Source organism: Gopherus flavomarginatus, chromosome 7 (assembly GCF_025201925.1).
Source record: "Gopherus flavomarginatus isolate rGopFla2 chromosome 7, rGopFla2.mat.asm, whole genome shotgun sequence".
NCBI classification, from domain to species: domain Eukaryota; kingdom Metazoa; phylum Chordata; order Testudines; family Testudinidae; genus Gopherus; species Gopherus flavomarginatus.
Genome location: NC_066623.1, coordinates 18,173,264 through 18,194,775, shown reverse-complemented (window position 1 = coordinate 18,194,775; position 21,512 = coordinate 18,173,264). Strand labels below are relative to the sequence as shown.

The 21,512-nt window shown below is 39.6% G+C and overlaps 1 protein-coding gene across 4 annotated transcripts in view; it reads right to left on the bottom strand.

Annotated features, from left to right (window-relative positions):
• RBM27 (RNA binding motif protein 27) overlaps positions 1-19,413 on the bottom strand; it is a 39,531-nt gene extending 20,118 nt beyond the window's left edge. Inside the window, exons 1-9 of one of the 4 annotated variants that reach the window (XM_050962570.1) lie at positions 19,220-19,413; positions 15,250-15,368; positions 13,115-13,269; positions 10,234-10,325; positions 9,544-9,737; positions 8,466-8,726; positions 7,589-7,828; positions 4,656-4,790; positions 603-752 (exon numbers count right to left, since the gene is read on the bottom strand). In XM_050962570.1, the coding sequence (XP_050818527.1) occupies positions 603-752; positions 4,656-4,790; positions 7,589-7,828; positions 8,466-8,726; positions 9,544-9,737; positions 10,234-10,325; positions 13,115-13,269; positions 15,250-15,368; positions 19,220-19,278 (1,405 nt within the window). In that variant the 5' untranslated portion in view covers positions 19,279-19,413. The remainder of the gene's footprint in view (positions 1-602; positions 753-4,655; positions 4,791-7,588; positions 7,829-8,465; positions 8,727-9,543; positions 9,738-10,233; positions 10,326-13,114; positions 13,270-15,249; positions 15,369-19,219) is intronic. The other 3 variants (XM_050962571.1, XM_050962572.1, XM_050962573.1) reach the window with 3 other exon arrangements.
• Between the last annotated feature and the right edge of the window lie 2,099 nt (positions 19,414-21,512).

Below are 21,512 nucleotides of genomic sequence, written 5' to 3'. Positions count from 1 at the left end.
GATTTCATGTGTGATAGTCTGTTTAAATTAAGATATCTTGCTTAAAATAAGCCAGACCCTCATGTGGCCAAGATCTGCCACAGCAGCTCCTTTGCCACCACCCTCACTTCAGCTGACACAGGGAGTATATGGAGAGAAGATGGTGTGGATGGGCATTCTTGTGCCCCCTGTTGCCAGAATGAACTTTTGCTACATTAAAGCAGTGTTCAGGCTGCTTATGTTATAATGGGTACAATTTCTGGATTAGGTACCTTAAAGCTTTTTGCCCCATCTCACCTCCCAGCCGCACTAAGAGCTTGTTGAGTGCATTTGAAAATTAGAGGGAAAGTGATTTATATTTTGCACTAGTCTGCACAGTAGCAAATCAGTTTTAAGTTTTGTTTTTTTCTTAAACTTTTAGGTGATCAAGTTAACATTCAAAATTATCTTCTACTTTAATAAGAACTTTAAATGTCAAAGTGTGTGAAAGTTATGCCCGAACATTAGTTCAAAGGCTCTATTGGTTTTTCTTTGTTCCAGCTGAAACTAAGAAAAACCAAATGATGACAGGCTCAACTCTGTTCATAAGAACAGTCACAGCAGCGTCAAGATACCTTTCTTACCTCTTGGATTTGTATCCATCTCCCCAGATGTTAGGCCAATCAGATTTGGACGCTGTGTCTGTGTTCTAGTAAAGAACTGTCGGTACTGAGATCTACCAGCACTGGTAATACTAGGTGCTTCAGGGTTATAACCATCTGGCTCATATGTATCTATCAAGAGACAGAAAAAGAAATAGGAGGGATTTCTAAATAATTCCAAAATTCCAGGTTAGTTGCCTTGAGGAAGATGATTTGAATGTAACACATCTGATGTATTACATTGAACACATAGCCCTTGTTTCAAGGAAAAGAGATTGCAAAATAGCATTCAGCTATATCATCCTGAAGGTCATCTCCCTACCCACCATGACCTGCAAAACTATCCAAGAATTAGAGCCTGGTTTGGGTGGGGAGAAGAGATGGGAGTAAAATAGGGCATAGAAATACACATAGCCTGCAATCTAAAACATCTGAGTAATGTTACTGAACTCTATAGTAAACCCGTGTTCTACTTAGCGTGTCACTGTTGCTAGTTTGAGGTGTGTTAATACTTCAACCTTCTTCATGCTGGTCCTCAATTCAGAAATGAAGGAAGATTTAAGCCATGTAGGTTACTTTTAATAAATACACCAGGCAGTAGGGTTTCCTTATGGCACTCTTCACTGAATCTAATTATATTCCAGTGCCTGAGGGGAAGCAAAGGAGATAACCATGTATTTTGCAGGGTAGGGTGGGTAGGGACACAGACCTTCAGGATGATATAGCTGCACTCTGTTGTGCAATCTCTTTTCCTTGAGAAAAGGGCTGTGTGCTCAGTGTAGTATATAAGACATGTTCTACATTCAAATAATTCTAGGACAGCTGAAATATCGGGCAATAATTTGATCAAAAATATTTACCCACTAAATGAGCCCAAAAAACAGAATTTAGCTATCTGACTCCAAGACCGGAAAGAAGAGCTCTGTGTAAGCTTGAAAGCTTGTCTCTCTCAAAACAGAAGTTGGTACAGTACAAGATATTACCTCACCCACTTTGTCTCTCCAATTAGACATTAAGGATCACAGTAATCAAAAGGGATAAAGCAGGGCTATTGATTAATTGCAATTAACTCAAAAATTAATAACAGTGCGATTCAAACTGTGAAATAGAATACCAATTGAAATTTACTAAACATGTTGGATATTTTTCTACATTTTCTTATATATTGTATTCTGTTTTGTAATTGAAATCAAAGTGTATATTTTATTACAAATATTTGCACTGTAAAAATAAATAAAAAATAGTATTTTTCAACTCATCTCATACAAGTACTGTAGTGCCATCTCTGTCATGAAAGTGCAACTTACAAATGTAGATTTTTTGTTACATAACTGCATTCAAAAATAAAACAAACAATGTAAAACTTCAGCGCCTACAAGTCCACTCAGTCCTATTTCTTGTTCAACCAATCCCTAAGACAAACAAATTTGTTGTTATTTATAGGAGATAAATGCTGCCCTCTTCTTTTTCACAATGTCACCAGAAAATAAGAACAGGTATTTGCATAGCACTTTCATAGCCGGCATTGCAAGGTATTTACATGCCAGATATGCTAAACATTCATATGCCCCTTCATGCTTCAGCCACCATTCCAGAGGACATGCTTCCATGCTGATGACGTGTTAAAAATAAAATAAAAAAAAAATGCGTTAATTAAATTTGTGATTGAACTCCTTGCGGGGAGAACTGTATGTCCCCTGCTCTGTTTTACCCGCCTTCTGCCATACATTTCATGTTACAGAAGTCTCAGATGATGACCAAGCACATGTTGTTCATTTTAAGAACACTTTCACTGCAGATCTGACAAAACACAAAGAAGGTACCTATGAGAGATTTCTAAATATAGCTACTGCACTTGACCCAACGTTTAAGAATCTGAAGTGCCTTCCTAAATCTGAGAGGGATGAGGTGACTTAAAAGAGCAACACTCCAATGTGGAAACTATAGAACTCGAACCATCAAAAAAGAAAATCAACCTTCTTCTGGTGGCATCTGACTCAGATAATGAAAATGAACATACATTAGTCCACACTGCTTTGGATTGTTATCGAGCAGAACCCATCACCAGCATAGACGCATGTCCCTGGAATGATGTTTGAAGCATGAAGGGACATATCAATCTTTAGCGCATCTGGCACATAAATATCTTGCAACGCTGGCTACAACTGTGCCATGAGAACGCCTGTTCTCACTTTCAGGTGACATTGTAAACCAGAAGCAGGCAGCATTATTTCCTGCAACGGGAAACAAACTTGTTTGTCTGAGCGATTGTCTGAACAAGAAGTAGGACTGAGTGGACCTACAGACTCTAAAATTTCACATTCCTTAATTTTTGAATGCAGTGTTTTTTTAAAACATAATTCTACATTTGTAAGTTCCACTTTCATGATAAAGAGATTGCACTACAGTACTTGTAGTCAAATATAAATATAAAGGGAGCACTGTACACTTCGTATTCTGTGTTGTAACTGAAAATGTAGAAAACACCCAAAAATATTTAAATAAATGGTATTCTATTATTGTTTAGCGGGGCAATTTATCCTAGGGCTGATCGTGATTAGAACACAAGAGAAGATAGGTTGGAGAAACAGAGCAAGTGTGGGTCCTTTCTAAATGCCACATCAAGGATGTTTCATTCTGTCAAATGTGTAAGGAAAAAAACCCACAAAAATCCGAGTTGCTAAAATTTGTAGAAAGCCTCCAAGTAAATACTGCATGGCCTGGAAGGTGAATGACTGAATAGAGAGATTCATCTGACACCAAGTATCAAAAATCCACCAAACCAGCCTCTCTCATTGCCAAGAGGCCACTGAAGTTTCCCCAATACATCCTGTAAGTTTCAGAAAAAGCAAGAGTGACATATGCTTGATCTTGGATATTTTTTAAAAGCAGTTTAGCTCTGGATTCTGCTGAGGACTTCTGTTAAGCATATGTAAATTGTCCTCTAGTTGCTCCTTTGTTGATCCCATCTCATTTCAAGGGCATAGTCACTGTGTGTTCCAATGGCAACGGCGAGAATTTAAGAGAATTTATGTAGTGTCAAAGCAACAGTAACATCCTAAGAATTAAGACAGATCAATCATGAAGAAAAACTCTGCAACTGAAGGACAATCATGTGAGGACAAGATGGACTGGAAGTATTTGGAGATAAAATTAACAAAGATTTCAGCAAGATAACTGAGTGAGCTAAAGCCCTTTAGAACAAGGAAAACAGAAATGCCAATCGACTCTTCTTTACAGGTAACAGTAGTGTAGCACTAAAGATATTGCTGGATTTAAGTTAACCATTTAAGGTTATCCAGTGACCAGATAGATATATTCAGTTACTGCTTTCAATTATGTTTTATATGAAACTCTCCATTTTCCATAGCAAAGAGGGACACATTCATCTTTTGGATAATTACAATGAAGTCGCAACATAAACAAAGTCTCATCTTTCTAGCTTGCTTTTCTCCAACATACTTGAAGGTGCAGTCTATTTTGGTGCGTGTGTGTGCGCGTGTGTGCGCGCGCGCTTAAACAGAAAATTAAAAGATGTTACCGTAAACCAGGAATAGAAGCCTTAAAACTTGCCAAAAATAAAAATTAGGCTGACAGAATGACGGGGGGGATGGGGGAAGAAGCTATTTAGAGGTTTAAGTGTCACACAAGGTTACAAGTTTAAGTGTAAATACTGAGGTTTACACTGATAGTTTTAGACCAGACTAATAAATCTACTTCGCAACAGGATCCTCCACATTCCCTGAGGATGCAGAGATCCTATGCCATGGTCACACTGCTTTAAGGAGACGAAGCCTGGATGAAATTCCATTTGAATGATGTTCCCTCAGTTAGTAATGTGAAACTATCTTCTCCTCACTCCTGCTCCCCTCTCTCCCCCAACACATGGAGGGGAAAGCCACCAGACTGAATATTTTTGGATTTGCATGCACTGCAAGAAAGTAAAAGTAATCACCATCTATATTATACAACATTAACAGAAGTAGTTTTAACTCTATTTTATCCCAGGCAGATTAAAAAGAGACATTTGCTTACGTTCTGATACTGTATACAGTAGGTTCTGGGGTAAAGGAGGAGGTAGTCTTGCTCCCACTGGTGCAAGATTGGGCACTGCACTTGTCCGAGGCTGGTCACGGTTATTCATCAAACTTGACTGTGTTAAAGGTGGTCCTATAATGACAACATTAAATCAGTCACTGACTTCATAGCCCTACAGATACTGAACTTTGGACTGAACTGTTTGTACATTTATACTCAACTTTTACTATAACCAAGTTTCTTGAGATTGCAATACACCTCTACCCTGATATAACGCTGTCCTCAGGAGCCAAAAAAATCTTAACGCGTTATAGGTGAAACCGTGTTGTATCGAACTTGCTTTGATCCGCCAGAGTGCACCGCCCCAAGCACTGCTTTACCGTGTTATATCGGGTTGCATTATATTGGGGTAGAGGTGTATTTTCTAATCTGAGAGCAATAAAAACATTCTGTATACGAAACGTGATTTGGGTCATTTACTCAATGATATTTTATCAGAAAGAATAAAGGTTTAAACTAAAAGGCACTCTCTCTTTCCCCGGAGACAACAAGTGTTATTGTTAGGGTTTACATTTGCTAGAACAGATCCTACCTCACTTCAACCAGGGGAATAAAATCTCATTGAGAGCAAGAGATCACAATAGCGCTGTTTAGCCAGCATTTCTCAAATGTGGCCACCAGTGGCTTTTCTTGTGGCCACAGCCTTCTCGGTGGTGATTGGGGTGGGGGGAGCGGTGACCCTCCCCTGGAGCCACAAACACCAGAGGAGCAGACAGCTGGTGTGAGTTCCCCATCTTCTCCATGGCAGTGGGGTGGCGGGTGGCAGGTTCCAGCCATGTGGCAGTGGGCTCTGGCTGTGGGCTCCGTCCCCCAGCCCCTTGTGCACCACCCCTAGTCCTTGCTGAATCCTCCAGCCACTCACTCATCCACTACATCACTCCCCGCCACCACTGCCTCCTTACCCACCTCCCCTGAGTAAGTCTGTTGCGAAAAGTGATATTTGTATGTTTGTTAATATCACTTTTCACAGCCTCCCATCTGGCTTAACACAAAACAAAAGAAAGATAAAGAACATGCAAATAGTGTTTCTATTCTGTTTAGGTCCAGTAAAGGATAGAGACAACTGTATGCTATTTTTATTATTGAGCTTGCAAAAAAAAAGTGCATAAATAAATTACTATGATTTGGACATGTGCATGTGCATATATATTACAGTAATTTTTCCTAAAGTTAATTAAGTATTATAGGAAAAATCACAGTGGCCACCAACAACACTCTGAGGCCACCAAAAATTTTGTTGAGAGAACCCCAGGTTTAGATTACAGGTCTAAAAGAAGAACTGCAAGGACAAGAATTAATCCTTTTGTGGACAGAAGCATTTTTCTGTTTAAGCTCAGAGTTATCTTACTATTTTCTTTTCTACTTAAGTCCAGTACAAAACTGAGAACAGCTTTGATTTTTGTATTCATATTTTAAGGGACCACAGAACAGTGGCTTAATCATATGCACCCAATGAATAAGGTTTCAACCATGATCGGACAGCACTATAGTCTGTTTTCTATTGAGCAAAAAAAAAAAAAAAAACGGTGGTAAGCAGCTCCAAGTAGTTTTTCTGCTGATCAGACGTACTCATTTTAGGAGGAGGGAGGGGGCAGTATGTTTTTCCATATTCAGATGTTTTTAATTTAATTTTCTTATATTTTTAATACAAACATAAAAGTTAAATGTATCACCACACAGTTCTTGAATCCTGAAGCCATTTCAGAAGTCTTTATAAGTTTTGCATACAAGTTGGTCAACAGCACTATTTGGGGGGGGGGGGGGGGGGGAGAGAAGGCTAGCAAACTCAATCCTCAAAAAAAGATTGTATGAATTATTAAAGCTCACATTCACACAAATTTCTGAGTATTACTTATCTGAAAAATTTACAGGAGGCCCAAATGCTGAATGCTTGGAGAGTTCTGATGGAGTATGACTATTTCTATTCCCACTACAGCTGGCTGACTAGTCCACAGAATGCCACATGTATTGTATTGATGTAATGAATAAAACAGTGCTGGAACACAGTGTCCATGCTTCGAGTATTATGCAAAATTCTTCTCACAGGCATAATCTATGCCCCAACATTTCCAAGAACCAGCAAAACACATTGGGACTTAGTGGAGAAGTGGCTAGGGAAACTCAGCCACCACTGACAAGCCAAAAAACCCTAATCAATCAGAAATGTTAGATGTGCTAGAATGCATCCTCTTTATTTTGGATATTCTACAGCTAAGAGAGGAAATAATATTTTTCAAAGTTAAGTATGATATCCTTTATTACCAAGTCTAGTAGGACAACTACAGAACTTGAAACCTCTGCCTGTAAGCTAGTTCAGTTTTGATGACCACACACATTTTCCTTAAAATAGTTATTTGAATAATAATATATGATTGCTAAGGAGTTTCAAACTAATGTGAGAATCTTTTGACTAGACTAACCTAAAAAGATCATCTAAACTAACTGTCAGTAATAATCAGCCCCATGTATATGAATAGCTGCATCTATTCCTTTGTATTTAACATGCTTTGAATCCTGAGTATCTACTAATCAAAAGGGATATATTATACTGAGTCTATAGTGTGAGACTTATTTGAGACTCAAGTGCTAAGTACATTAATGTAAATGCTCAAACCTACGCTGATGGATGGGAGATGGTTAGATTCCCCACCGCGTCTTTAGTTTCTATATTAGTCATTTATAGTACTGTGAACACTACATTTTTAAAACTGCCTTCCAAGTTTCATTTTAGTACATGTTTTGTACAGCACACAGATAGCTAAGAAGCTAGAACAATCTGTTACTTTGGGTAAATAAAAGTATTTCTTCAACAGGAGCCAAGTAATTCATATTAAGACTACAAAATAACCTACTGCAATATTTTAACTTACTTGATACAGGAAGCACGACAGGAGGTGGTGGCCGAGGATGTACTTGTGGGCCTGGCATTCTCATACTGGGAGCTGGGCCTGGCATTGGAGGCATTAGCATACCAGGAGGAGGAGGAGGGGGGAGTCCTGGGGGTGGTGGTGGAAAAGGAATCATGCTTGGCAATGAAACTTCATCTACTACTAAAGGGTCATTTCCATGATCAAATTGGCAAAGGTCGCCAAGTACACAAAATCCTCGCTCTGCAAAGACAGACAGACAGACAATTTCATTTCCATCTGTCAAGAACTTCAAAAGTGAAGACTATAAGATTTAATCAAGTATCACTATTTCCGTGATTTTCTCACTAAAGAACAAAGAGATGCATTTAAGAAGTCCAGCATATTCTGATCTACCATTTTACGTCATTAAACAAAAACTTCAAACCAGAATTCAAGTTGGAATATTAGTTTAGCATCAAAGAATCTGAACGGTTTCCACAACAGTGTGCAAACTTCAACAGCGACATGGGGGATGGGTAGGTAGGGGAGACAGAATCACCACCTGTTTTATGTCAAACCTTATAATCTTACTGAGGACTGCTGCTGGCTGAAGTATTTGCGAAGGCACGCCCGTAGAATTATGAACTTAATATATTATTGCCAGGGCCAAGAATTGTCAGATTTCAAGTAAATCTTGCTGTAAGTGGTTAAGTCTTATCCAAGCAAACTGCAGGCTCATATGCATCCTTACATTAAAAATAATCTACCACTTAATCTTCATTTACTGCTTGCATTTAGTGAAGAATAGTAGATATATTTAAAAAGCAAAGAATATATGAGAGGTAAGAAATAAGAGGCACTAGGAAAGAAGTTGAAGCTATCGGTTTCTCTCTCTTACCATCATAATCTCGACATCGTCTTTTAGGCGGAGGATTTCTGCCAAATGAATTGGGAACACTATGATTGTTATAATAATTTGACCAGCTCTCTGTTGTGTTCTCAGGATGGTGAGCAGGTGCAATCACAGTAACAGCACTGGGAATAGACTGCGCAGAGGAATACTGTTCAGTAGAATTACTGGATGACAAAGACACTGGGTTATACGAGCTCTCCATGTCATTCCTTTCACTCTTGAATTTTGCTCTCTCCTTGTGTTCTGCTTTAAAAAAATTAGCAAAATAAATCAGGTAAGTTTTCATGCTTTTGTTAGGTATATCAAAGTCCTGGAGAAACGGAATGCATAGATAGTTAGTGGACATTACACAGTAATACAAACTCATTTATTCACCATGCAGAACATAGAATGTTTATATCATTTGTGTAAAATTACATTTCTTAAAATGCTAGAACTGTAGACTCAAGGCATCAAAGACGTTTCCACCTCACAAACCGCTCATTGCTCTCACAAAGCTCACCTTCATCCAACCATTTTCTTTCCTTGAAAATGAAAGCAACTTTTCCCTCTAACATTGAATAAATGACAAACACTACTTAACATACCCTGAAATCCACAACACTTTATGCTGCCAATCGCTTCAGTTCCTGGATTCCCTATACAAGGCCAATAGAACACGATGCCATCATTCCATTTAAGTATTTAAAAAACCCATCTCCTAAAACTGAAACAATTTTATAGGGATAAATCAACTTCTGCATAAAAAGATACTAGCATTTTGGAACAATAATATGTTTTATCAACAGACAGCACAATACCAGAGGCATACATTCAATGGAATACACTTATGAATAAATTAAAATGGAGTTTAAAAAAAACCTAATTCCCCTGACTATACTACACTACAGAACAGCACCTTAATTGGTTTAATTATGTCAGCAGCATGTACTTCTCCAAGCCAGTTCCATAGCTAGTGTTCTTAAACAACTCACAGGCATCCAACTTCTGTTTGTTTATATATTTTGCATTAATCACTACAATGAGTCAGATGTTCTTCCAGTGCAATATTTTGGCTACTCACCAATATTTCTGTTCAGATCCCGGTCTTTGCTCCTACCCCCGCTGCGGCTACGACTTCGGCTTAAGCCTCTGCTTTTACTACGACTTTTACTCCTGCCTCTTCGCCAGTCGTATTTGTCTCTATATAAATCATTCCGATCATAGTATCTGTCATAGTCTCTCCATTTGACATCATCTCTCTTTTTCTCTCTGGTTCTGCAAGCCATGTATGTATAAGCCACATATATTGAGAGAAAAAAAGCCACAGAACAAGTTTGGAGTCACAAATGGTTAATATTCTTCCCTCCTCACTCTACTCAAACAGTGGCACCCAAATGTGCCTCTATTGCCATGCTGTCTCATCAGAAAACATAGGTTCCTGGAATGGCCAACATCATCAGCTGCTGTTAATATTGTGCATTAAAAAAACCACCAATGTTCTTCTACTCTCTCTCCTTTCTGAAATACGAGTGAATAGATAGAACTCTTAAATATCCCTAAGCAGCAGCCCATGGGACATTTTGCTGTGTTCTCAGAAGAGACTGTTATATCAAAGAGCTACTGGAGGTTGATGGCAGAAGGGGAGGGAGGACCGAGTAGGCATTCTGGTAAAATTACTGCCTCAAGAGGTGAAAATCCACAGTTAGAGAGTCTGGCCAGCAAGGAAAGGAAAAAAGAGATGAACATCTTGTGATTAAACGGCAATACTAACCTTTGTTCATTAGAATCTAAACGGTTTCTCTGTGGGCTAGGATACTTCTTTTTCCTGCCATCTCGTTCTTCCTCAAACGACTCTTGAAATATCTATTTAACAAACAACACACCAACAAAGAAATAAACCTAGATTTAGTTCAAACCACAGCTAGCAGCTGTTTAAGACAACAGGACACCTATGCTAAATGTTGTATGTAACAAAGCAGCAGAGTTGTAAATGTTCATGTCCTTCTTTTAAAAAGCTTTTAGTTTCTCTTTGTCAGTAAAGCTTTCCAAAATTAGAAGACTATTTTTAGGTTAAATTTACATTATACAGGAGGTGTTGAAGTTAAAGAAAAACAGTGTGTCATCCTCTAATTGGTTGCAGAGTTCCTTACTGTAAGCAAATAGGATTTTCTGCATATGATTTCCCAGATAACAGGAAACTTAAGACTATGCAGCTTTGCAAGCCTTCTTTCATATGTAATTGCATCACTAATATGAATTCTGGATGTGGTAAATTATTCATATATTTGAATAGTACTGTACAGGTCATACCTCTTATAAAAATTAACAAAAGCCAAAAACAATTTCCCTGGTGCTTTTACTCAGCTCCAACATAACTTGGTCTGTTAGAAACAGTACAAGGGATCTTTTTCAAAGTTTATTTGTAGCCATTTTGCCCCAAACAGTGCATCACTTATAAAATATTAATAATTTTGAAGGCAACAGCGGCAATAGCAATTTTCTTTTATAAAAGCTTCAAGATAACTATATTTTAGTTTAAGATTCTTCCTTTGCCTGCATTATTTTAGCTTGTGTCATTCCATTTACAGGAATCCCAAATCATCTCTAAATGTACAGCTAATGACATTTCACAATGAATTTAAAAGACATTCTGGTCTAGGACTGGCTACATTATGACCCGATCCCATGCAACCCCACATAAGAAACCCAAATACCCAATTCTAGACTAAGAGAACAATGGTAGTTTTAAGATCTGTTCTAACATGAACTATCCTAGCTAAATACAAGTGTTATGGCATCAAACAAAGTGACAGACTTATAAGGATGCAGTATGATAAACTTTCACTCAAGATCAAATGGTATTTCAGAATTAGAATTTTGGTACGAAGAGATGGTCCTTAGATACAATGAAGGGCAACGTAGAAATAGCTAGATTTACATCTACACTGTTTAATCTACACTAAGTTACACTTTTAGCAGAGAAATGTCTCCCTTTCCAAAACCCAATATTATATTCTTGACTATTCTTTGGAGGTCTGACTGACAGTTCGTAATGTATGATTGTTTACTGTCTTCATGACCTTTGGCTGATTGCTGACATTGCAGACAGGACCACAGAAACATAGTAAGACTCTATGTAGACTGACAATGGTGGATATATGAAAAATCCATTTAGAGGCACTTGTCTTAAGCCTTGTTTCCCAACTTTCACTTATTATCAAGTAGAGATTTTAGAAGGGAAACTTCTAGTAGTTCGAAAAGTACATTATATACATGGTGGCAATTCTGCAACAGTAAAGCTTAAAAAACAGACTAACAAGAAGCTGCTGAACTTGAATTAATACGCAAACTAGACATCTTTAACTTAGGTTTGAACAGAGACTGGGAATGGCTCGGATATTACACTAATTGAATCTATTTCCCCATGTTAAAGTATCCTCACACCTTTGTGTCAACTGTCCAAAATGGGCCATCTTGATTATCACTTCAAAAGTTTCTCTCCCCTGCTGGTAATGGTTCTCTTAATTAATTAGCCTCTTACAGTTGGTATGGGTACTTCCATCTTTTCATGTTCTCTGTATGTATAAATTTCTTACTGTATGTTCCATTCTGCACATCCGATGAAGTGGGCTGTAGCCCACAAAAGCTTATACTCAAATAAATGTTAGTCTTTAAGGTGCTCCTGTTCTTTTTGCTGATACAGACTAACACGGCTGCTACTCCGAAACCTGTCATATACATGCACATGAAGCGGGAGAAGGGGGTCAGAATATCATATATCCCATTTGACCTTATCTAAATATAGCCAGCTCTTTTCTGTAACAACTACATCACTTAGATTAGGCTTGTGAATCTCACTGAACCATGGACGACAATACATCCAGAGAACAGAGAATTATTTCTATTGCATTCTCCACCAAACACTCCAATCAGGATCAGGGCACCACTATGGTAGGTGTTTTACAAACTTCTAGGAAGAGATTCCCTGTCCTGGGGAATACACAACCTAAAAAGACAACTATAATTAAAAAAGGTAGTGGAAAGGAGTACAATATATAAATGAAGTGAGCAAGGCTGATGATGGGTACACACCTTGGCGCCTCCATTTTTAAACATTTCTATTATTGTGAGCAACAATGAATATGAGCATAAAAAGCAGCTGCTGTGGAAAGAAAGCTGTATTATATCCATAACAATCCCTTGAAAAATAAAAAGGCTTGCTAATATGTTTACTTGGTAACAACTTTTCTAAAAAAATCCATTTGTTATGCATTTAATACTGCATACACAATAGCTACACCTAGAGTAGTGGTCTTTTGGAAATCAACATGCATCTTTTGAGGTAGCTATCAAGGCCCTTACATCATTCCCCATTTCTTAAATCCGTCCATTGTAGAGTCACTCCTCACTGCCAAGGAGGGCTGAAAGAGAGTTCGGAATGCTACTCCCACATTGATCAAAGGGTGTCTGTAAAAGGACACAAAATGCTCCCTTACCCAATGGACAGAGCACACACCTTTACAGCATTCCTGCAAGCTCAGAGATGGTAGCACAGACCATTAGCCATAAAAGAGTCTGTTCAGAGCATGTTTTGTTTTTATAACAACTTCCTACAAAAGTGGATGGTGGAGGGACTGGTTTGAGACACTCACAGAAGCAGGTGGATGGGAAGTTAATATTACCTCCTCTTTGATTTCTTCTTTTTCCTGACCTGCGGGCTTCGGGTCTAGTTTTGCTGGTTCAAGGGAAGGAAGGTAGTTCTTTGTGTACAGACTTTCAAACAGTTTATCTACAAAACCTGAAGTTTCTGAGGAGAAAGATACACACAAAACTTGATTATACATCTTGACTTAAGTCTATGGTCAGGAAGGACTATGTTGATAAGATAATTCCCCAAAATCCAACCACAAAATATTACTACTTTAAAAAAAATTCCTTATCTTAAATTGATGTGAATTTTAGTGGTGTTAGGTACTAGAATGAGAACCATAAAAAATGATGTTCTCTATACAGCTACAGACATAGATACACAATAGGAAGCAGCATGGACAATGCCTGCTAATACATCTCAATTTGGGGCGAAGGGATCGCTTTCAGGACTGAATACCCCACTATCTCAATTGCTCATTCAATTTTTGTCTCTGTAATAAGCTTGCCAATGGCAACGATCTTTGTGACGTAGACACTCATCCACAGGAAACAAGACAAAATTTCACAGTGGATCCCAAAAGGCCATTGAGAAGTTACAGTCTCTATTAAATTGGTCTGCGCTTGAACCAGTGGCCTAGAAATGAGAGGCTCCATATCTCCACGTCCACTCCCTGGACAATGCAGTCCATTCAATATAGGCTTAAAAAAAATATGCAAAAATACAACCCACCAATCTACATTTATTAGCAAGTGAAAGTTTAATATTTCAAAAATCCCTGAAGTTTTAATTCCATCAACTTGACTGTAACAATTGAGTCTTGACTGCTGATTATATATTTATTCCTCTTACCAGTGCTTCTATACTGTAACTACTGCCCGCATGCAGGCTGTGTGTGATACATTAAATTTTCACATTCTGTGCACAAGTGACAACCCTTATAGGATCATTTGACTTCAACTGCTGAATTGTTTTTGAGATATCTAGCAGGCCTAGTCAGTTTTCTTTAACCTAGTTAATTAAAACACTTATAGTAAACAGAGTTCATGCCTACATGGTCTAGATACAGTACAGCTTTCAGGGTGGAAGCAATAGTGTAGACACACTGACATTTTTATCATCACATCATTGAAAGATGCTCAAAGCAAGTCTAGATGACGACAAAAATAATGGTGTGCTGTCTATGCTGCAGCTTTCACCATTGTTAACACAGGAGGAGCTGTGCTTGTGCTCAACTTGCTTAAAATTCAAAGCATAGACAAGAGATAAGGGTTTTAATGGCATTTCAATTCTGGCTGCATGAATAGGAAAGGCTCCTCACAAAAATCAGAAATGGAGGAGAGAGATCAAACAGCTCTTCAGTTTTCAGTAAAAAGAGGGTTCTTACAAAATGACTTTTCTATAAGAGGAGCCCTTTTTTAGTCAAAATTCAAAAGGCACAGGAGTGAAGTGGCACCTTTGAGTCCTGAAGTTTCCATCTATTATAATAAAATGGTTCCACCCTATTGAGGAGATGGTGAGAAACAGGCACCCGGGAAATACCTCAGATCCTAGGTGTGAAAGTTCGTCATCTTCATTACTCATGTTTAAAAGCAATCTCATCCCACCATACCCACTAATTTGGCCACTAAGGGTCAGATTTCCAAGTTATCAGAACCCTTATTCGGGGCCAGATTTTCAGTTGGAACCGAGCTTTCATTTGGCACTTAAATAAGTACCAGATTTTCAGAAGTACTCTATACCTAATAGCTCCCGTAGTGAAATTTATGGCCCAAACCTAGGTTTTGCAAACCTAGCCACTAGTGTTTAAGGAAATTAAGTGTTAATTTTTGCTTAACAGGCTTTAACTCAATTGAAATTGAGTAAAAATCAGATTTTGGAACCTTTGATCCTTTATTTCCCAGCAAAAAATGCTAAATCTTATTATGAACGCAATATACTTGTATATGGGAAGAAAAAAAGAGTATGCCCCATCATGACAAAAACGTTACACAATCCTTTCTAAACTTTAACTATAATGTTGTAGAACAATAATCTTCCAACTGTATACCACTAAACACAATTTAATATTCAACATAATTTATAAATTTTAAATGCAATTATTAAACTACGTAGTTACAAAGAAAGCAGAAAAAGTACCTTTCTGCAGAAAGACGTCTAGCTGATCAGCACAGAAAGCCTTCAGCTCTTTCTCTGGTTTGTCTTTCTTGACTAATGCCACAACATAGTTGGCTAAGGCTGAAGGGTCTGCATCACATCTGACGAGGAGAGGAAAAAAATTATTCTTAGCAATGTACAAATTGATTTTGTTAAACAATGTTGAAAATCACTAGAAATTACATTCTGGACAATCATGATAGTTTTAGAGGCATCATGAAGACAGTCCTCTGGCAATGTGTTGTTGGAACTTTAGGATAATATCATGCAATCCAGTAACATCACAGCTGCACCTGGCTCCGGTGCCACAGAGCAGTTTCTGCCATTGTTGCACACCAGTGAGCTGTTTTGATTTTATTTTGTGCTCCACTAACAATGTCAGAAGAAGCTTCCATGCCTTGTGCTTATTCTTTGGCTTTGCTTGTGAAAAAACATCATAATATAATTCTTAGGTCAATCAAGCAGATGCTATCCTCTCTGGCCAACTCCCCCTTACGAAAGCACACCCAAAACAACTGTGCCCCACCATTAATAAGCGAAACTTACAGAAAAATGACCTGGAAGATTGTTCCACAGTGGAAATGTTGTATGATGTCTTAACAACCAGAATAGACTAACCAAACATCTCACCAGAAAGAGACCTGAAAAACGTGTTTTACATACACTGTTTCTTCACACAGGAGCACAACTGAAAAGAATGAAGCCAACATGCAAACCTTCTTTCTTTTCTTCCACAGTACTCTCAAGGTAGAGATTTCACTACCTAAAAGTGCCTTTATTATCACGAACTAATTATATTACACTCACAGCCCAACAGCCCTTGTCTGGCCACGTGAAGATCACTAAAACACATCCTCCCTTTGTACTACAATGCTCTGGCACCACTAGTTAAACTGACGGTTGCTTTATATCTTACACTGTTCAGCCATCAGAAAACGTTCAAAAATGAGAACCTACTTGCCAATAGTGAAGCATCACACAACGCAACAAATGTAGCGGCTAGGTGAATAGATGCAGAAGGCCCCAAAATGCCAGGGGTATGTATTTGTTTATATTCTAAGTTCATTATTTAAAAAAAAAAAAAAAAAAAAAAAAAATCTAAATGACCTTTGACTGTAAACATTTGCTTGCATTTGGAATTGTCAATATAAAGCACACTAGAAATAGCAAACAGTTTAGAAGCCTCAAAAGTTCTTTTGCTTGTAACAAATGTGATGAAAAATGCAAAACTTCACAATGAAATATTCAATAACCTCTACACCCTATTAATTTGCTCACTTATTTCCAGTGTTTGATGGTTGCACGAAAAAAAAGATTTTATGTTTCAAACGGACGTACAGAAATGAAAAGGCTTAATCCAAAAAAAAAAAAAAAAAAAAAAAAAAAAAAAAAAAAAAAGGTGGAAGGTTTCTAAAAGAGTGGTTGACATGTTTCATGCTAGTCCTCATGTACAATTTAATGAAGAGAAAAGGCTTCAGGGTTGTGGGAAAAAGTGAGAGCTTCCATCCCTTCTAAACATTTTTTTTGTTTTAAACTTTATCCCTCCCTCTTTAGCATCCCAATTTCTCTCAGGATGACCCACTGGGATATTCTAGCACTTGCTTATTACATACCAGAAATTTGCATAAAGTTCTTATTATACCCGGAAAGGATCTGTGCTGCACATTCACTCTTCATTGATCTCAAATGCACAACCACCACCACAAAGAAATTCTAACACTGTTTCCCAAGAACCCTTGTCTCCAGCTGAAATTCATTCAGAGTACAGCTTGGGTACCAGAAGTGTGAAAGTGCTCGGTTAGAAGGACAATCAGAATCAATAATGAAGACAGATGATCTAACAGAGATTGTAGACAGTAATATGCTAGATCAGGGTAGGCAACCTATGGCATGCGTGCCAAAAAGGCAGCATGAGAGCTAGTTTTCAGTGGCACTCACACTGCCCAAGTGCTGGCCACCAGTCTGGGGAGCTCTGCATTTTAATTTAATTTTAAATGAAGCTTCTTAAACATTTTAAAAACTTTACTTTACATACAACAATAGTTTAATTATATATTATAGACTTATAGAAAGAGACCGTCTAAAATATTAAAATGTATTACTTGCATGCGAAACCTTAAATTAGAGTGAATAAATGAAAACTCGGCACACCACTTCTGAAAGGTTGCCAACTTGTGCTAGATGAACATCTGGAGGCTTTTTTTTTTTTTTTTTAAATTAAATAAAGGGATGACACTGTAATTCTCAATTTAAGCTTTTTTATCAAAATTAATGCAAATGCAAAGTGAAAGTATTCAAAGGAAAAGAACTACATTGTAAATACAAACATTATATTTTAAAGTTTCAAACATCCATTGGTAATAGGAAATGGGGAAAAGTTTCAGCCAGTCGCTATTTCTTTGCTGTTATGGGTTTAGGACAGACCCCTAATATCGTTATGGTAAAGTGGAGAGTAATATCACTGTTTATTTATTTACTAACTCACAGGTAATTATTAAAAGTCTGTAACAGCTCCTCATGTAAATATGAAAGGTATTGCAGACTAATTTCATTACACAGTGTATCTGTATACAGACAACTATTTTACAAAACTGTATTATTTAACAGATGGTAGCCAGTCTTATTATAGGACCTCCCCAAATTTTCAAATGGACAAACACAGACACAGAATATATTCAGTGATAAAAAGTAGATTACTAATACCTTATAAATTCCACAACTGTGAATTCACATAGGCCTCTATTTTCCTCTGTATAAAAACTAAAAATTCAGATAGTTCCATCCCCCCAATAACCCAGTCCCACAACTTTCATTACAGGAAAGCCCTGTTACTGGCAAACATTTTATGAAGTGAGTGCATTTATACATATTTTACAAATATTTACCCAGTACATCCGGGACTCTTTTAGAACGACATTTCTCTGTAATTACAGAAAAATGGCACATTATCAAAATCCTTTAGAAGTTTGACTGGGAAGTTTCCTGCAGATCCTCAAGAGTGATTTTGAGTGTTAACTTTTGCCACCTTTTCAAATGTGACTAAAGATTTACTTTATGAACTATTTTATTGGGGGGGGAGGAGGAGGAATTGAACTCACGTTGCTCAGTTGGAGATTAAATGCACACCGAAGCCAAAAACTCCCAAACCCTCAAAATATGGTGCAAGTGCCACATATTCTGTCTGCAAAGCCCTGGGCAAGTGTTAACTAATTAATCCTTCACACTCCTGTGAAGTAGGAAAACAAGTATTGTCCTCACTTTACAAGAGGACCAGGGAGATGTAAATAACTTCTCCAAGGCCAAAGAGGGCATCGGTAGCAGAGCTATGATTAGAACACAGAAGGTCCCTGGATCCCAGTCCTGTGCTCAGCCCATTTAAAAAGGACAGTTTCTAGAAGACGCTCTGCTTACCGAAAAGGATGAAGCCAACACAGGAGTGTGACAATACAGAAGCTGCCGCATGAACTTGTTAGCTCCTAGGCCCTGCCACTAACCCAGTACATGGACATTCACGCCTCTGTCCCCTTGGCCTACCGCCCCCCCACATACCAGGGGCAGAGCCCAGGGCTCCTTTCGGACAGCGGGAATAAGGACATTGCCTCGCAGAAGCCCGGGGTGCCAGGGAACTCGCTGGCCGAGCCCAGAAGTTTATTATTTGCGAGCCCGACGGGGTGGGCAGTGGTGGAGTATCAGTTTTAGAGGCCGCCAAGCCGTTTTCAGCGGGCAGCACATTTCACCCCCCGTTTCCCGCCCCCCATGAACACCCTCACCTCCCACAGCACCCTCATTGTCTACCGTGCCAGCAACAAGGCAGCCTCCCCTCCCACCGCCACACAGGCCCCTCGCACCCTGGGGCCTCCGGCCCACACTCCCCCAGCCTACCCAGTGCCCCCCGCCAGCGCCCACCCACCCCCGCTGCCCTCCCGGGCCGCCGCCCCCTCCCCTCACTCACATCGGCTCCAGTAACTTGGCCAGCCAGGTCTTGAGGGCGTCCACGTTCTCAATGATCATGGTGCCCCCTGCTGCTCCGCCCGGCGCCTCCACTACACCCCGGACACCATGGCCCCAGGCCTCCAGCGCCGGCTCGGACCCCGCCTCCCCCAGGACAGTTACTCGCCAGCAGCCCCCTCCCCCCCGCCAGGGCCTAGTACAGGAACTAACCACCCGCACACACCGTAACCTGCTGGTTGCCAACGGGGGCTGGACCCCGCTCACGACCACCAATCACATGGCCGGCTATGCGCGAAGCTAGCCAATCGTAGCCGCGTGAAGCTGCTCAGCCCGGGGGTCACTAGGCACGCAGCATGTTAGGTCGAGCTAGCACGTGAACTCTTGGTGCAACATGGTAGAGGAGGCGTTCTTAAAGGGCCAGGCACTTCTATTTTCCAGTCACCCCCCGTCCCAAATGGGTGAGAAACAGCCGTAATGCCCTCACCTAGTCCTGCCTCCTAGGGCGAGCCCCCCATTCCCAGCTGAGCACCCCGGTCCATTGAGCGATGAACCTACTCACTCCTCATCCCCTTGTCTATGCGGTGGGCATCCCACCTTCCAGCCAACCCCCCACTGGGGAGCACCCCATGGGAAAAGCATTCCACGTTCCTCCCAGCCCTCCCACTCCACGGCGTGAGAGCTCCCTATTGTCACTGCCAGAACCCTAGGGAGTGAGCACCTTACAATGATCTTCACACTTGCACTGCAATCCTGTGCACACTGTTCTACTGTGAATCCTCTGCACAAAATGGCTTACACGATTTTATTTTTAACAGGCTGCTACTGTCACCAGTCACACATATAGCGTTCAGGGTAGGACCTGCAGGGGGCAGGGGATTGATTCCTCAGCTATTGGCCTCCAGGGGGGAATTAAACTTATAAACAGCAGGTACCCTTGCAGCTAGGTCACAAAGCCACTTATAGTTTAAAATACTTCCAGCTTCACTTGCTTCTGTTTTCTCTGGATGGAATCCCCACAAGTCCATCCTTTTATGAATGACTGTGTTATCTTCAATTAATTAAGGCGTAAAACAAAGACTCATACTCTGGTGCTATGTTTAAGAGGATTTTGTATGACCTGGCTGATGTTTATGAGTCACATTTGTCTTGTTTATGAGTCACATATGCACATATGAGTCACATATGCAATGGATTGCATATGCCAAATAAATACATTTGTCTTACAAAGAGACTATACATAGTAAGGCATGCTCCAGCCTTGCTTCTGACATGCTCCTTCACCAGTGCTTGGAGCAAGATCAGTTTAGAGCCTTTACTCCAGCTGTCCACTCACCAGGAAAGACCTCTTCACAGGCAGTATTATTAGGGAGCTGTTTCACTTTAAAGCCCCCTTCCACTGCCAGAGTGGCATCTGGGGTCTTAGTGTACATAAGGGATTGTCCACACTCAAAATGCTACAGCGGCATAGTTGTGCTGCTGTATTGCTTTAGTGTAGACACCACCTATGCTGACAGGAGGGGTTCTTCTGTCAACACAGATAATCCACCTCCCTGGGAGTCTTACAAGTGTGAATACATACAGACCTCCTCAAATATTTGTGATTATATTGCCCTGCAGTGGGTATCCCAAAAGAGGATTACAAACCATAATAAAATACATATACTGCAGATTTTCTTGCAGCTCTAGTGCTGATCTTCTTTCAGCAGTGTTAGATATCTAAGTCTAGATGGCGATCCAGTTGATTGCTTCAGGTGACGTGGCGTGGACAGAAAAAATATTACTGGGCTATGACTCTTTGGGATATTGGTTGATGAGGGGTGTTGTAATCTGAAGTCCGTTTCCACAGTCACAAATACAATTGTGTCTCAGTCACCAATTACGGTGGAGGTAGGTGCAACTGCCATGTGATTTGCAGATGTGGTTCAGAGCAGACCATATTTTTTATGGGAGTGAAAAGCTACTGAGTTCTTTGGTTGATCCTGGATGAAATATTGCTTTGGGATATTTGCATCCTTCCACATTGTTAGCCATTGATCTTTGGTGAAGAACCCTGAGTCTTTGACTCGGATTTAAATCATAACCTGTTTATTATTTAGGTCTTTATGTATTGGAAGATATTTGTTCCCTTGAGCACCATGGAACTCCCACAGGATTCTCATTTTGTGAAGAACTTAAGGTGGATAGATTTGCACCAGTACAGGAAAGTCACAATTTTGGAATTGATTTTACTGGTCCCGTAATGATCTGCATGACAGTGTTAAGTTGAGAATTGAAGAGTGATGTATGGGACTGTT